Source organism: Grus americana, chromosome 22 (assembly GCF_028858705.1).
Source record: "Grus americana isolate bGruAme1 chromosome 22, bGruAme1.mat, whole genome shotgun sequence".
NCBI lineage: Eukaryota > Metazoa > Chordata > Aves > Gruiformes > Gruidae > Grus > Grus americana.
Window position 1 is genome coordinate 3,321,063 of NC_072873.1, and position 16,830 is coordinate 3,337,892.

At 38.4% G+C, this 16,830-nt stretch overlaps 1 protein-coding gene across 2 annotated transcripts; it reads right to left on the reverse strand.

Moving 5' to 3' along the window:
- Nucleotides 1–4,857: 4,857 nt before the first annotated feature.
- Nucleotides 4,858–15,340, reverse strand: KRT23 (keratin 23). Of its 2 annotated transcripts, XM_054801895.1 has the most exons (8): nucleotides 14,875–15,340; nucleotides 11,183–11,265; nucleotides 9,861–10,017; nucleotides 8,190–8,351; nucleotides 7,972–8,097; nucleotides 7,004–7,224; nucleotides 6,048–6,079; nucleotides 4,858–5,375 (listed from the first exon to the last, which is right to left on the reverse strand). In XM_054801895.1, exons 1-8 carry the CDS (start codon nucleotides 15,289–15,291, stop codon nucleotides 5,272–5,274), a joined length of 1,302 nt encoding a protein of 433 aa, XP_054657870.1. In that variant the 5' UTR covers nucleotides 15,292–15,340; the 3' UTR covers nucleotides 4,858–5,271. The 2 variants fall into 2 exon arrangements, with proteins under 2 accessions (XP_054657870.1, XP_054657872.1); XM_054801897.1 differs by lacking the exon at nucleotides 6,048–6,079 and having other exon boundaries at nucleotides 14,875–15,334.
- Nucleotides 15,341–16,830: the final 1,490 nt, after the last annotated feature.

The window sequence follows — 16,830 nt, forward strand, 5'->3', positions numbered from 1 at the left end:
ATCTCTCTAAATCTTGAAAGCTGAAATTTTGAGGACAGGAATGTTCATTATTCCTTTCAATTATGCCCCTTTCTTTATGACTGATGCTTGAGTATCTTAATTTTTAGACAGCAATAAACTCTAGACATTAAAGAAAAGGTTCCTTTGGTTTTGTTTTTATGGGTTTTTTTCTGCATAACAGCAATGTTATTTCCAGTGGAACACATCCATTCGCAAAATGTCTCGGTAACTGGCTTGAGGCTGTTCTGTGGTGAGATTCACTAAGCAGCAGAGCCTGGGCACTGAAATGGCTTCCAAGAATTGATAATTTGTCTCAGCAATAAGATATGAAAAAGTAGGGGGTTTCCTGCACTGGTAACTTTAAAATCGCAATTTCTGTCTACTTGCAGCAACATTACATATTTCCTTCTTTGAAATTGCTCTGGCAAGAGTTGCTTCCAGTGCATTTGTTTTATGCATTTTGTGCTTTAATTTCTTGTATGCATGATTCATAGGTGTCAATCTCAGCCAAAGCTGGTGCTTTTTCTCTAAAAGTAGCAGACTTTTAACTTCTATTCTAAAGAACTACTGTATAGTTTGTTAGCTACTTCAGCTTGTTTGTTTCTCCTTCTTTTCCCAGTCTGCTCCAAATAATTTACTCCTTGAATTACATTTTTCTCTAATTAAATTATATTCCTCATTTTTGTTGCTTTCTGTAAATCCTAATAACAGCCTATCCAATGAACTCCTTTTGACTTGTCCTTAGGATGTTGGAAAGCAAAAAAATTAACCCCCGAAGTCTAGATAGTTATTGGAAGTGTTTTTACCACAGCTGATGTTATGATTTTATGCCTTTAAGCTTCTGATGCATATTCAGACTTTCAAAAGGCAAATTAATATGTCCAGAAGAAGCAGCCATGCACCTGTTTCACCATTAGGTCATGTCTTGTGCTTTGTCAGTTATGAGCTTCCATCATAAGGGCAGTACAAACTGACATATATTGATGCTTATGTTTAATGTGATAGTTTTGCACACAATTCTTTTATGCCAAACCCTAGGTGTGGGCTCAAGTAGGTCATTTCAGTACAGTCATACAATTAAAAATATCGTAAAAATGCAACTTGAAAAGAAAAGACAAATTTTACAGAGGAAGGAATTATGAGGGAGCAATACACAGTAAAAAATTACTTGGGATTTCAGAAAGCCAAATGTACAAGTAGAGTCAATAATTAAGATGCTTTTGTGGTATAATTCAGGACGTGGGGAGGACGGGGGGGTGGGGGTGCAGGCCTCTCAAGCATTATTCTTTCCTTGCTTCGCTGTTTTTAGATCCTTCTCTTTTCTAAATGATTCATACACAGGAACAGGCATCTCCCAGCAAAACTTTAGAAACCTTTATAGGTCAGGGTGTGGACACTGTGAAATGCTTTACCAGCTCTTCTACCTATTCTCTCTGCTTCAATAATGACATGCAAACAGTGTTTTTAGCAGTGTTATAAATGCTAGATTTTCTTTTCTTCTCTTTCTGAAATTAATTAATTTTGCATCTCTATTAGCAAGGCAGGCAGAAAGCAAAAATTCTGCATTCTACTGAAATATCTTGTTCATAAATAAGAAAGAAACCTGCCAATGTGTGGCCACATCACCAGCAAGAATGTGTGATTAATAGCACAAACCATTACTGCATTACCTCATTGCAAACTTCTTCCAGAGGATCAACAATTCACATACTAAAGCTGTGTATTGTAATATACCTTAATAAGTTTTAACATTCTACAAGTGAAATGAGCTGTGACTCATACACACTCTGGAGTGCATTCAAGTCTGTTATAAATCACGTTGGAGGATTATTTAGTGCAGAACTTCCTTAAATGGCAGGTGAAACTGCAAGAAGTAGTTTGTGAATGCGGATGGTTTCAGCCTCCTTTTATAGACTCCGAGTTCCTGCGCCTCGTTAGTTTGCAAAACTATTGTTACATCATTCACTTAGGCTTAGAAATGACATTATCTCCTACTGATATTTTTGTGCTATCCTATTCCATTTATGGGAAATAGAATATATTCACTTTGAGTGCGTTATTTTTTATGATACTTCAAATTTTAAAAATTGCAGTTTCTTTGGGTCTGGGTCAGTCACTGCCTTGATGTTGAAACAGCACTTCTGTGTATATTTAATACTGAAGTGGAATAAATGCCAGCTAGCAGAGTTCACTCACTTTTAATACAATGAATTCATAAAGTAATTTTTAAAGCAATACAGTATCACACTCCTGAAGATTTTCTTTCCTTCAAGACACTGATCTGAGGCTAAAAGAAAGAAGCACACATGCCATCTCTTTTTTAAAGTTCCCCAAATACTACAGAATCACCAAAGTCACCCAGGTGTAGTGTTCTGTACAGGACTAATTTTAGTAGGGCTCTTGGCACACATAAATGGAAAACATCATCAAAGTGTGTGCAGGGTCTTGACCGGCAGTACACACTTGAATCAATCGAATTATCTCCAGTGCGATCAGATACAGAAAGGATTGCTGTAACTAGAGAATGGCTCTTCGCGGAAGTTGTATTATCTAATAGCTGGGGTAAGTGGAAGCTGTGAAGTGATGAATTCTAATTTAGTCTCTATCAGTGACTTTCTTTGCAGCCTTGAGCAAGTTGTGTCATCTCTTTTTCCAATTTCTCAAGCAATAAGATGGGAATGATAATACTGCCCCCATTCATTATCTCCCTAACTTCATCTCTCAGTGTGTTGTGAGAATATAATGTTAGCAGTGCGTGCAAGGGTAAATATTGGTATCATTATTTATTAATTATTTATTAATTATTTATTAATTAGGGTGCAGACCTAAGTACTAAGTACATTTGGAAATGCATAGCTTATCTACCAGAACACAAATTCAGAAATAATGAATAACCACTGGATATAGGGCAACATATGGCCGGTGACATACTGTCATAAGCTGTTCAACAAAAGGGAAATCTGCCACAATACATCGTATTGTAAAGCCATGAAAAATTCTCCCGAAATAAGCAAGTTTTGCCATAGAATGCTTGCTTTCATTTAGAAAACAGAATGTAGTGTAACTAATATTTAGATGTTTAAGGACTAATTGGTTTACTTCATTTACTAAAAGACAGCAACTTGAATGGATGTGTTAGAGCCATCGATGCATGATGATAGTAAACAGAGTGAACTATGATGAGGTCAGTGTTGTGAGCTGTACTGGTCTGGGCATTACAGAATGCAATGGCAGTTGTCAGAGAAGTTAAAACCATCAGAGCAGTGGAGTGGAATGGGAATTCTTCTTTACGTGTCAGCCAGTACCAGTTGGACCATAGCTGAGGGTAACAGGAATGCAGGGAGCGCGTCTCTCATCTCTGCACGGGAGGACACGAGGACAGCCAATGCATTGCTCAAGAATGTGAGAGGAGAGGCGTATTCTATAAATCACTTCAATTGCTTGTTTTTCCTTCTTCCTCCCTTGTAGTTTAGCACAGCCAAAACGTAGCGCAAAGCATAGATGCTTTCCTTTGATTTATAAAGAAGGGGCTACTTAGAAGTTTTTAAAATTATTTGTGTCATGGCAATGCAGTTATGCTCTGTAAATTTGATAAACGAATATAGCTTTAAATAACATAGAAAATGGTTCAAGAAAACCTAGGCACATTTTGTCCAGATGCTATAAACACCAGGTCTGGCTTGTTGGATCTGGTAAGCCATAAGGAAGGACATTGTTAATTAGCCAAGAGTTACTAATCCTGTATTACAAGTTTTACCCAATTTAAAGAAACCATTAGGTAATCCATTCAATGCTTTTGGGATCTCTTTGTGCAACAAGGGTGGAGAGTTGGGGGGGGAAGTGAAGGGGAATCATGAACTGGTCCTAACATGCCAGTAAGAAAACATTGTATCACAGAGATGGACTTTGTTTATTTTAAATCTGCATTTTCTTTGAAATTTTCGCTTTCTTTTGTCAGCCTTGTTTCAAAGCGAAGCAAGTAACAGGAATCCTTTATGAAAGTCCCTTATGAGTAGGTATGAAAGAGTACAATGACAATTTTGCTCATGAATACGAGACTGCCCTGAACACCCTGTTTTATATGCAGACATTGACTTTGGAATGCAAATCCGTACAGACACTCATTATGCTCCATTTTGTCTCTCTTCCTTCTACTTTACAGTCTTCCTTGTCTAAACAGTTCAAGTAATATTTCTCTTGTTCTTGCTCAGTTTTTAGCCTTGCATATCACTGGAAATTTTCCTCTTGCTGTTAGGGTGTCCTGCTGAGTTGGTGATTGGGCTTATGTGAGAAAGGGGAAGAAGCTTGGATTTGGCTAAAGAACTTGGGCCTCTCCCCTTACCTTAGTATGCATTGTGTGCACCAGTCTATCCTGACTTCAGAACTCACCAACAAAAACAATGATGAGCATTAATGTGAAAGCAAATAACTGAAATGGTTTTTTGAATTAAATGGGTCATTGAGAAAGAATGAGAGTATCTGGAAAAGTACTTACAGCCTTTGAAGGAAAGTGTGTAAAGGCAGTTAAATAAAATTTCTATAAAGCTGAAGAATACAGAAATGTTTCTAGGGTGACTATTTTAGTAAAGTGTGCTTTATAACAACCCTACTAATAATGCTGTTTTAAAAGGTGACATTGAAAAGTTGTAAATAGGGAAGTCTAATAGTTTTGCTTATGTAAATGTCACTTGTAACTTGTGTCACCTTTTTTCTTCTTTCTTGCCTCCTTCCAGTTTTATACCTCCTGAGACAATGAGGCTTTTGCAGTCTTGACCTATGTCAGTAACACTGCCACTGTGGGCTGGTGCACATGTAAGGAAAGGCAAAATTGGAAATTCCAATGACCAGAACAAGTAATGGAAAAGGATTTATTGGCTGCAGTGAGGTATATGATGAGAGACATAAGACCAGGAGAAAAGTCGAGAGATTATTCACTTTAAATTATAGTTAATTTGCAGAGCAATAAATGAATCACAGATGGAGATTCATGCCCCAGTGAGATGTGCATAATACATATATTACCAGCTCAGCCAGTCATTCTCATTGAACAGCTTTTCTTCAGCATTTTGATGGCTAAAAACTCTTTAAACTAACAATATCAGCTATACCTAGCTCTGTATGGCACTTTTCATTATTAGGCTGCAAATCATTTTAGGAGATAGCTCACTATAGCGTCCCTATTTGACACATAGGGAGATCAACATACATGCACAAAAGGGCTGTCGGAGCTTAGCCTGCTAGGAAAGCCAGTAGTTAGCAGAACCTTTTACATCATGCTTGTTGGTGGATCTCATTGATGGTGGAGGATACCACCTGCCCATTCACACTGTCATGGACAATTGCCTTGATCTTTCGATTGGTCAGCCCAGCATGTTCTGAAAGTAAAAGAAAGGTTAATTAGACAAGAAGCAGTGCTGAGACAAGATGATGCAGGGAAAGCTTAATTTACGGTAATTTACCAGCTACCTCCTCCGCTGATTTATCTTTCCATGTTTCCCTTTAAGTCAATATTTACTATTGCTCTTTGTGAAACATACAGCCAGAAAGTCATCCTGAATTTTGTCCAGGTCAGGGCAAATGAGTAATGCAGCTACATCCCAGCCAATGCAAATCTAACTTCAGAGCAGATTAACCTAAATGTGTCTGTAGGTCATGCTCATGCCAGAATATGAGTTTCCAGACATGCAGATTTTCTGTTTGCTCTCAAGCCCTAAAACTGTTTTAGTCACCAAATGGAGTCTGTGCCTCCTCATATACCATGAAAGCTTTAGTCTTGAGTCTGAGCTTTGGATGTGTTTGGCTAACAGAGGTCAGTCTGAAGTCAGTCCATGAGTGGGCAGACACAGCAGAATGTGCTCTGAAGTGCAGCCCTTCACAAGACCGATGAATCACTGAAATTATTCTCAAATATGGCCTACACGAGAATTAACTGCCATGCAAACCTTTCATAGTTCATTCATGTAAGGTTAAAATTATTCTGAGTAAAATTTGATGGGAAATGACAATAATTAAGAGTCACTATAGAGAACAAGATAAGGGACTTTTACCTTTAGGTTTTGATTCAGATTTTCTTGCTATCCTGTAAAGACAAGAAAACCAAGAAAAAATAATGATGATACTGATTTCAAGAAGTTATTCATCCCCTTCTTCTCATTGATTCTAAGGTGATCTCATATCACTATGAAAAGGGATTTTTTTTAAAAAAAGGGTGTTGTTTTTATACCACAAAAACTTTTCCTCTTCAGTAGTCTTATGTACAGATACTTTCACCTTAAACTGTTCCTGCATACATTCATTATTGCTTCTACTGGGGACAGTTGCATTGTTTCTCATATGTTCTGAGTTGCTCAAGTTGATCCCATTTTGGCTTCTGAGAAGTAACCCCATACTTGGTGCCATACTGTCCTGCCTCCCTGAAATTTTCAGTTATAAAGACTGCTAATGTTCCTTTTTCTGATTTTGTATAAATAAGACATACTCTGTATATAAGATGAGAGAATAAAGAATAGAGAGGCTCAAAGATTCTGACTGCAGAGATTTCAGACAAGGCAGAGATGGGGTAACCAAAGAACCCATCAGCAGAGGGGCGTGTGATACAGATCGTGTGTGCTGGTGTATGTAACTGCGAATGGCTTACCAAAAAAGATCTAACCTTGTCTCCAGGCTTGTTTTTGATCTAGAACTTGTTTTGAGGATAGGAAATTACTATGAATTTTACTGAAGTTGGCATTTTTTCCTATGCTGAGACAGGCATGCTGGGGGGCTTAGATTTTTTTTTTTTTAATAAAAAGTTACATTAATTTAGGTAATCCAAATTACATGGGTACAAGTTTCTCTGTATACTAAGTGGCTCAAGCTTTTTATGATGATCCATCACATTAAAATACCAACCCTTGATGTAGTATGGAACTCACAAGCTTTGATTAAGCATAAACAAACAAACAAATAAATAACCCGAATATGAGAACTCTCATCTATTCCAGTCAGGGCGGCTTTGCCTTACCCGTCAACATTCCCTTCCAGCAGCAGGCGGTAAGTGGAAATTTCCTTCTCCAGGCGGGTTTTGATCCCAAGAAGAACCTTGTATTGGTTATTTTGCTGCTTAATGTCGTGACGAACCTGGCTTAGCTCTTCCTCACATTTGGAGATGATGTGCTGCATGTTTTGAAGTGCAACAGCGTAGTAATTCCGAGTGTCAGCCAAGGTGTCTTCCAGCATGTGTTTCTGACAGAGCAAATAATACCAATACTATGATTATTATTTCTGTGATAGATATAATGCAGAAATGCCAGCAAACTTGGTCTCTAGCTAGAAGACAACAAAATTAAGAGCGTGGTAATTTAAACACTTATGCATTTGCATGACTGTTCATGTGAAGACAGCAGAATCATGAAGCTGTGTTGTGTGTGAGAGCCAAAACCTCAATAATTTATCCCTGCCACATTCTTTCTACTCCAAAGCTGTGCTCCTGTAACTGTTGAGTCTTCTGCCAGTTTCTGCATTTACTGTCCAGAATTGCTCCAAAGTCTCCAAGTCATGCATATGTGAGCTTTAACCTGTACAAGAGCTGAGAAATATTTTTGAAGATTCCCCACCAACATTTTTCAGAGTTCAAATATTTCATGCTTTATTATAGAGGTTTTAAATATGAAATTTGTGTTACTATTTGTCTTCTTGGACATTTTTTTTCTTTTTAGATCATGGAGTCAGCTATCCCATCTCTTCTGTTTCTTCTCCCCATATTTTATTCTAAGGAGAGACATAAATTTTTCACTTTTTGGTGATAGTTGCTGAATCTATTTTGCATATTCTGGCAAAGTCAAGCATGGCCCAAATTCGACTTTCACTGATACTGTAATAACTACAATAAAGTTATGCTAAGCTGTGGATTTAAATGAAGAATTGGTCCATGACAATTTATGAGAATATATGAAGTAGCAGTGACCAGCCAGGGATGTCTACAACATATACCTTACTCATCTGTGCCTGCAGCTCGATGTCCAGGGACTGTAAAGTGCGTGTTAGGTCCTTGATCTCATTCTCATTGCGCTGTATCTGTTCTGGATTAGGGGCTGCTGCCAGAGACATAGCTGCGCTCTGCAGAGCAAAAGCAAGAGAAAAACTTACTGATTCTGGTCAGTCAGGTACAGCAACAGAGATCTTTGAAATGAGCAGAAAATAACTGTTACCTGTTCTTTGTACCAACTGTCAAGGCTTTGACGATTCTTTTCAATTATGGCTTCATAGTCTTCTCTTATTTCAGCTAGAATCTTGGCTAAGTCTTCAGGAGGTGCTGCATTTACTTTTACATTGACTTTGAAGTCCTGTGATGAGCGATTTGCTTCCATATCCTATTCATATATTAGCAGAGGAAACAAGAAACTTGTTCATGAAAGTGGAAAGTTTTCATTCCTGTCTTGTCTTCTTCAGCTCCATCATCTCACAATACCCCAAATATTTTTTCATTATGGTAGGTTAATTGTTAGATATATTCAGTGGCAGAACTGTGCTAGAGAACTCAATGAAAAACATGTGAGAAGATCTTTTCATGTAATGTTTCTGGAAGATATATACTTAATGAAGAAGCACTGACATTTTTTATTTATTTATCTATTAGGAACCCAAAAGCTTTGATGAAAATCTAACAGTAATTTTGTATTTCTTTACTGTGTATGTTAATATTTATGGAACTATAACTAAGTTTACAGGAGGGTAATGTAAAAGTCCTGTGTAATTGTTAAAGGAATAATTGGATTAAAGCATATAATTACTGTGTAAACAACATAATTACAGGACAAGTCAAGCAGGTATGGTAACATTCCTTTTGGTGTAGCACAATCTTATGTGCCAGGTACCACTTTCAAAAGCACCCAGGCAAAGTAGCATTTCAGGGTATGACATCACAGCCTCCAAAATGCAGATCAACTGGCCACACTGATGTCTCTGTTGGTTGCCCTGCTTCCAAGAATTGTGTTATTATAGCTGTTCACTTGTATCCTTGGCTATAAGGGGATCAGCCAAAACCAGCTTCACCTGCTGCTGTGGAACCCTTGTGTCTCTATTCTCCATTTTAATGATCCACAGATACAGAGCAGGGTGTTTGGTTCTGCACTAGGTAATAACAACTGAAAACAACATCAGATCAAGCAAAATGAAAAGAGCATGTTTTCAAGCAATGGTATTGTCTATGTGGGAATAAGAGAGACTGCTGTAGTATAGCTGTGGAAGAATTCACAGCAGCATGGTTTTTTGACAATTATTAAGTATTATCTAATTATTGTGCTTAGGATTTTGCAGGAATAAGTACTTTTACTTGACTTCCCCAACCATTCGTTTTAATTTTGATCCTTCAAGAATTCAAGATCTGTTTAGTTCAGCTCAGCCTGCTCTAGGTGAACCTGCTTGAGCTGGAGGTGGACAAGATGACAAGAGGTCTCTTCCAACATCAGCCACTCCGTGCTTCTGTGATTCTGTGAAATGATAATCCAGAATTGCAGGGAAAGCCTGCAAGTAACATTTCCTATTTACTTGAAATCTCTGAGTATTTATATCTAAGTATTTCTCAGAACTTTTCTGTCGAATATGTAAGTTATTTTTAGCTATGTGTGACAGATGGGTAGGTGACTAGAAAAGAGTAGGAGAAAAAATATAGTAATTTGTTATCCTTTCTGAAATACCAATTTAATTGGTAAAGCAGTACACAAACATTGTGCCTCATGTGACTCTCATTGGCTTATTTAGAAACATGATTAGGTTCTGAATCATCAATCCCATTTATAGATTGTGGATCTTACTCAAAGTTAATTACACGGTAGCCAAGATTTGTGTGATAGGATTTTACCAAGTGGAACTTTTTCTACCTCCTCATGGTCTTTCCTCCTGAGGATGTGCTCTTCTCTCAAGCCTTCAATTTCCATTTCCAGGTCTGTTGTAACAATGGTCAGGCCGTCAAGCTCCTTACGCAGGTTCTCAACATCAACCTGCACTCCCTGCCTGCGAGACTTCTCTGCTTCATACCTTTATGAGGAAAAAGAAGATAAAGCGTGCTTGTTGAGAACAGACTGCTTCTAGCCTCTTGTATAAGTAGGATCAAAGAGAAGTAGACTTGCTTAAGTCCTTTATGTGGGGAACTAGAGAGAACAAGAAAACAAGGAAACAAATTCTGTTTCTAAAATATGTTCATTGCATATTCTTGAATAGTCTTAAAAATAAGACGGGTTTCATTACTGTTTTTCTTTCATCCTCACAACTCCTCCTATATCATTTGAAATAATTGCTGTTGAAATAATTTGGCATCTGTAGTGAGCCAAAGTCAGAAAGACCCTGCTGTATCTTCCCTTGGGCATACAAAGCACTTTTGCTCCTCAGAATCTCCCCCTTTACTTCCTTTTTGTGGGCTCTATTGATGTTTCTACGTTCAATCCATCAGACTCATTCTGATTCCAGTCTCCCAAAGTAGTTGCACTGTTTCCTTTTTATGAGACTATTGAATGATAAAGAAAGGAAGGCAAGGCTAGGTAAGGCTTACAGTGTTCAGAGTCTTTAAGCTGAGAAATTTTTTTAATAGCTGATCATCATTTGTGGAAAATAAGACAAATCTTCCTCATTTCTAAGAAGTCTAACTTACAGAAATGTAAATTTCTCTGCCTGGAAGTTTTCTGTCCAAACATTTTGGCTTTTTAGTTGGTCAACAATGTACTGAAAAATCAAACTGTGTACTGGTAGCTGAGGAAGCACTGGCCCATTTACTGAGGCAAAACTTAGAAGAATCCAAAACAGAAGATACTGAAGGACGGGTATTTCCTGCGGAGCTGGACAGAAGAGGTGAGAAGGACAGGAAATAGATTTGGGCTGGACTGGGGAAGCATAGTGCAGAGAAGGGTTAATTTGTTTTCCCAGATGACACTTTTAAATGCCTTTTGTCACAAGTATCAAGTGTTGGCTGTAAAACCTGCTCTTCAGGACCTGAACTGAGTATCATAAACAGGGTGACTCAAGATTGTTCAGCAATCATTTGTGGTTTTTACATCCTTTTTATCCTTTTTTTTTTTCCCCCCTGTTCTAGATTGGTTTTATTTATCCAGTATCACCAGAAAACCTCAGTAAAATCAGTTTCATATTGGATTATCAGTAAAAAGCTTAATCCTCTTTCAAACTTAATCAGGAAACCAAAGAAGCTTACTTGAGCCTGAAGTCTTCAGATGCCATGTTAGCGTTATCAATTTGTAAAAGGATACTGGCATTGGTGATCTTGCTATCCTCAATCTGGAAAACAGAATCCAACAGAAGACTCAGTGTTGCCATATAGTGATGGTGAATAACCTGTGCTGTTTTAGGCTCCCGCTGCTTGTAGGAAGCATCTAAATAGTAGAAGTCCCGTGTTAAGGAGAGTACATGAATAGAAGCAGCTTAGTTTCCTGATTCATTTACATGTTTCTGCAGCTTTTGTCCATAATCTTACATTTCTCTTTGTCTTACTTTTCTGGATATGAAGCAGGAGGAGTCATCTTATTCCTGGACAGGAATTTATTGTGAATAATATTACACAAACTTCATGGTATATTACAGAATAACAATCACTGTCTTCCTCTTTTTTTTAAAAAAAAAAAAACCTGATTTTGATTCTGTTTAGCATTCCTGGAAAAGCAACCTTGATCATATTTTGTGCAAATTTCAGTAAGAACCATTAAACTGTGTCTGAGTACAATCAAAATGCTGGAACTAATCATATGCTAAAAAATAAGCATGTGCATAAACACCTTGGTGAATCAGTGTGTGTTGCAGAGGCATAATGATGATGGTAGGACTAACTCATGAGCAGGACCCCTCAAGTCCACCCTGTGCTTCATTCTGGAGTTGCATGGATTGTCATTTTGAGAATAGCACTGGCATCTAGTCGTAGTGGTCCATTCAGTTATTCACCTATAACTGTACTGAATCGTCCAGCAGCATGAAGTGATTAATTCATGTTTCTGATTTTGCTTTGAGATGTTGAAAATTACCCTAAAAGGTGCTTGAGAAAGTGCACCACATCATTCATTTAATGTACTCAGCATGCACAGCAAAGACTTGTAAGTCCCTGTTAGCATGAAATAGCTTTGAACTATTTATCTGGATATCAAAAGCTCAGTATTCCATTCAAAATCTTTGAAAGAATTCTAGCAGGAACTCATACATAATTAGCAGAAAGTAACAATTGTGGGACATCATGTCCTTTTTCAACAAAGAGGAAAGAGAGGCATGGTTGCAGTTCCAACAGCTGCCTTCACTCAACACTTACATAGCAAAACAAGGTGCATTATGGCTGTGCAGAAATCATTAGCCTTTTACAGAGCTCTCAGCACCTTGAAATGAAACTTCCCACACCTAAGTGAATCATAAAGAAACAAGGAAATGACAAAATTTTCTTGAAGTGTCAAAAGTTTACCTCTCATAGTAAAAAAGAAGGTGCCTGTGGAATGTTTTAACTAATCCGTTAACAGACTGTACATTCTTGGGCAATTAGCAGCACACCTCCGGTACTGCCCTGGGACATGATTGAGGCCAGCTGAAGAAGTATAACAATACCCTAAATGTGTCGCTGCCTGGAATTTGTTGTCAGAGAAGAAGGAAATCTTGAGCCTATCCTTAGAGAATGGTAAATTTTACTATGGAAGGTAATAAGGCAATGAGAAAGCAACACGTGAGTTCTTAAACTTTGTGCCATTTCATAATCATGCTACACATTTAGATAAATGCCTTATGACTCTTTCTGCGCAATCTGAAAGAATAAAGAATACAATGAGGGAGTTACAATTGTCAGTGTTTTGCCAATTGCTGTACGATATTGATTGCAATGTCAGTTAGCATTTCAAATGTGGACATTTATCTGTTTATAATTACACAGATTTCTTTACTACATCCATCATAAATATGGATGCGGCACTATTATCAATCTGCAAACTTGCAGGTAACTTAATTAAGAACTCACACATTATTAAATACAAAATACACTCAAATTTCTTCTTCAAACAGATTTTTTTTCAAGAAGGTTTCCTGCACTGACTTCTTCCTCAGTCTTGTGTCCATTGTCCAACAGTATTGATCCTGTCTCCTTGAATGCTCTGTAAATTGGTTTGCTTATTTACCTGAAGAACTGGTGCTATTTTACTTTGTATCCGGGTTAGAATGGAGTCAGGCTGGAGCAAGGCAACTTGCTGCTCCATCTGGCATGTTCATCTAGAATTCAGGTATGCAGTGTGGTGCACAAGGTAGGACCCAAATGGTTATATGCCTCCAAGTTTAGACAGCCAGTACAGCACAGACTTTCTGGGTTATTGGATATAGGATCCTAAATTTCATCTAACTTTCATTTTAGGTGCTAAATTAGTTTCATCTTTTTAATTGATGGTTAATTAATTTAATTATGGTTAATAATTAGATGCTATATTTTCACTCATTTTACTGGCAGTCTTGGTGCTAATTGCAATAATTTACAGAGAAAGTAAAAATTCTGGGTTAAATCACTGAATTGTCACATGTAAATAATGCTTTAATAGCCATCCTCCCCAGTATGAGAACCACATTCAGGACATTCTGCTGAGACAGCTGCTAGTCTAACAGGTGCCTGTAGCCAGTGGTAGCTAGTTAAGTGGTGAGGTTAAAAATAAGTGTTTGGGGTACAGCTTTTCAAAAGTTAGGGCTTTACCCCAATCAGCATTATGTTTTTAGTCATATTGCCTTTCTAAATCTTTCTCATATATTAATTCCAAATCAATGTGAACACATTTATATTCTTGATGAACAAGTTTTTATCTCTGGATCAGTTTTAAAAAAAAAATGCTCAAATGATACAGGTCTGGAGGCAGATGACCTTTCTTTATCCTGAAAACAGAAATAGGTGATGACAATTCTGGCTCTCCTTACACATTGTCTGTGGTCACAGTGCCTCATCTTCTGCCTGGAGGCAACACATTTAACAGTGAGCAGGGAGTTTGATTAAGCCCTGGCCTCAATCAGCAAAGATGCAGGATAATACCATTTCCAAGCCCTTTTGAAAAAAAATTCTCAGAGTCTTGAGAATGCCAAGTAACCGTATTATAAAAAGTGGAGGAAAAACTACAACACTGCATTTGGAATAGCTTTGGGTTTTGCCCCATATGGCTATGTAAAGTTAATTACACTGATTAGTCATACAGATGGTTGCAGTGCTAAGTATGTTCATTATGAATACAGATTAATATTATGCTTAAATTTGAAGACACGTGAGTTTGGGAGATTGAAAGAGTTACTGTTGAACGTTAATATTAACTACTGGCAGGAACCAGAAATTCTCCTTTTAATTATAGTGAAAACATCCACAAGGAATTTGTCGCTGCTATTTTCTTAATTACAATGAAGTATTTTTCCATTTGATTACATAAGCTCATTGGACCCAAAACTCCTGTAGTTTCATTGTCTGCTACCACAGGAATCAAAGAAATGAAATGCAACAGTATGTCTAAGACAGCATGCATGAAGGAAGGCAGTCTCTTCAGTCTGCCTGCTTTGGAATTTGCTTGAACACATGTGCAGTCAAAAAGACCAAATTCTGCCAGACCTAGTTACTCAAACCACGGTTTCATGTACAGAAATGAACACTTGGCAGCAGACAAATCTCTTTATACTACCAGTCTTTGCAGAATACCCCTTGTCTCCTTCCAGTCTTTCTCATACCCCATTCTCCTCCTTGTGAACACAGAGAATGTTTATGCTCCTGTAACCACTTCCATTAGTATTTCTAACATTTTAAAGGTTTTATTTAACTCTCTTTAAAGGAAAGCCATCAGCGTAAATGAGTACCCAGATTCCTTAAAAGAGCACAGAATGACACAGTCACTTACAGCTCTGACTTACCTGTCTTTGCATGTCAGTGACGTTTTGCTCATATTGGTTGAAGTCATGCCTCTTTCCATGAGACTTTGTCTTGTGCCACTCTAGGATGCAGCTTTCCAGCTGAGCGTTGGCTGCTTCCAAGGAGCGGACCTTGTCCAGATAGGCAGCCAAACGGTCATTCAGATTTTGCATAGTCTGTTTCTCATTCCCACCCAGGAAGATGCTTTCCCTGTGGTGCTCGCCGAAGCCTCCCCAAGGTGTCCCTCCTCCAGTAGCCAGCCAGAGGGGTCTGGCAGAGGAGAGAGAGGTGTGTGTGCTGCTGGCACCACCATCTGCACTTGAAGGTCTGTAAGAAGTTCCTTGCTGGGCCAAACCACACCCTGAACTACCCCTGAGGGACCCAGAAAAAAATTGAAAAGGGCCTTGGCTGGTACTCATGTTTAGCTCTGTTGTGAATCTAACCCAATGTTTGACTGACTAGCACTGAGCAGCTTCTTAGCCTTCCCTAAGCAGCTTTATGCCTTTTCCTGTGGGAGTTTCCCTTCGATGAATGACTACAGCAACAAGATTGTGTCATCATGAAACGTGCTTCCTCTTGGTCAATTCTGAAGCATTTATGAGCCTGCACACACTGTTGTTGTTATTTGGAATCACAGCCGCATACCAGATTGCTTTCCTTTTGGTTGTTTTGGGTTTTTTTTCCCTTTTTCTTTTCATATTATAATAGTGAGGTGTGGCTAAAATCAGTAGGTGTGGAACAGGATCAGCTCTGCCTCAGAGTTTTTTCTAACCCTGTAGTTAATATGTTATGTTTTCCTGCTTAGGAGGGGAAGAGTTTTGTCCATTACAGAACAAATGGAGAGCTGGGGCAGGGATGGATCTCTCCAGATTCTTTCTGTTGTAATTCTCAGGCTTTGGAATTACAAGTCTGTGAATCCTGAAACGCAGCATGTCGTATCAAGCTGTCATTAACATAGCGAACAGCTTCAGCCTGTATGAGACATGAGGCTTTAATGAAGTTATCCAACCTCTGCCATTTGACTAAAACTCCAGTCCAAAGTAAGGCCCAGCTATTCCCTTCAGCTGCCCATTTCTGGTTGAAATACATAAGAATTAGGTACTTAATCTTTTCTAGTGATTTTTTCATGATTTGAGGTGCATTCATATTTCAATAGTCTTGTTGAAATAGGTAGTAATGCAGGATTTCCTTGCTGTTACTAGTGTTAATACTATTAAGATATTTATATGTTTAGCTGTAGAAAAAATTTAGAATATGAGTTTGTAACATCACTTGAAAAATTCAAGTGATTATGTAAAGCTACCAGCCCTAAAATCGACCTGGCAATCATGCAGAAATAGTCTTTCTCAGAAGTTTCAGTAATCTTCCATCAAACTTTCTCCATCAACTATAGAATGGGCAAGTCTGGCTTCTGCAAAGGTTTTCATATTCCTCATGCTGAAAAGCAGGTGGTAAATCGTGAAGTGTTCCCATGGCAGCAGCTGGGGTTATCGGGTTTGCCTTGTCGTGCAGTCGTCCAGACTGCGACTGTGGGACAGGATAGATCTGGGGAGAGGTGGAAGGCTGAGCAGGCTCTGGGAAATAGTGCAGCTGCTTTTCTTTACAGCAGCTGAAGGCTCAACTCTTTAACAAGATCTTACGTAGCCCTGAATGGCGGGGTCGGAGAGACTGTACACACCAGAGTTACGCTGTCCTGGAAGAAACCTGGACGAATCTTTTTCTCTGTTTGTTTCATGTGGAGTTTTTCAGTACTGAAGAGTTGCTGCGTTGGTCCTTTCCTGGGGTGCCTCCTAGGTCTCAGTCTCTGACTAGGGCAGGATTTGAGCTCCTCCTCGTGGCTCTGTGTCAGCTCTGCTCAGCACCTCTTGATTGTCTTTTTACCTGTTACATTTCCAGTGAGTACATATTTCTTCTTATTCCTCATGCATTTAATTTTCTAGAAATGCTAACATTTTTAA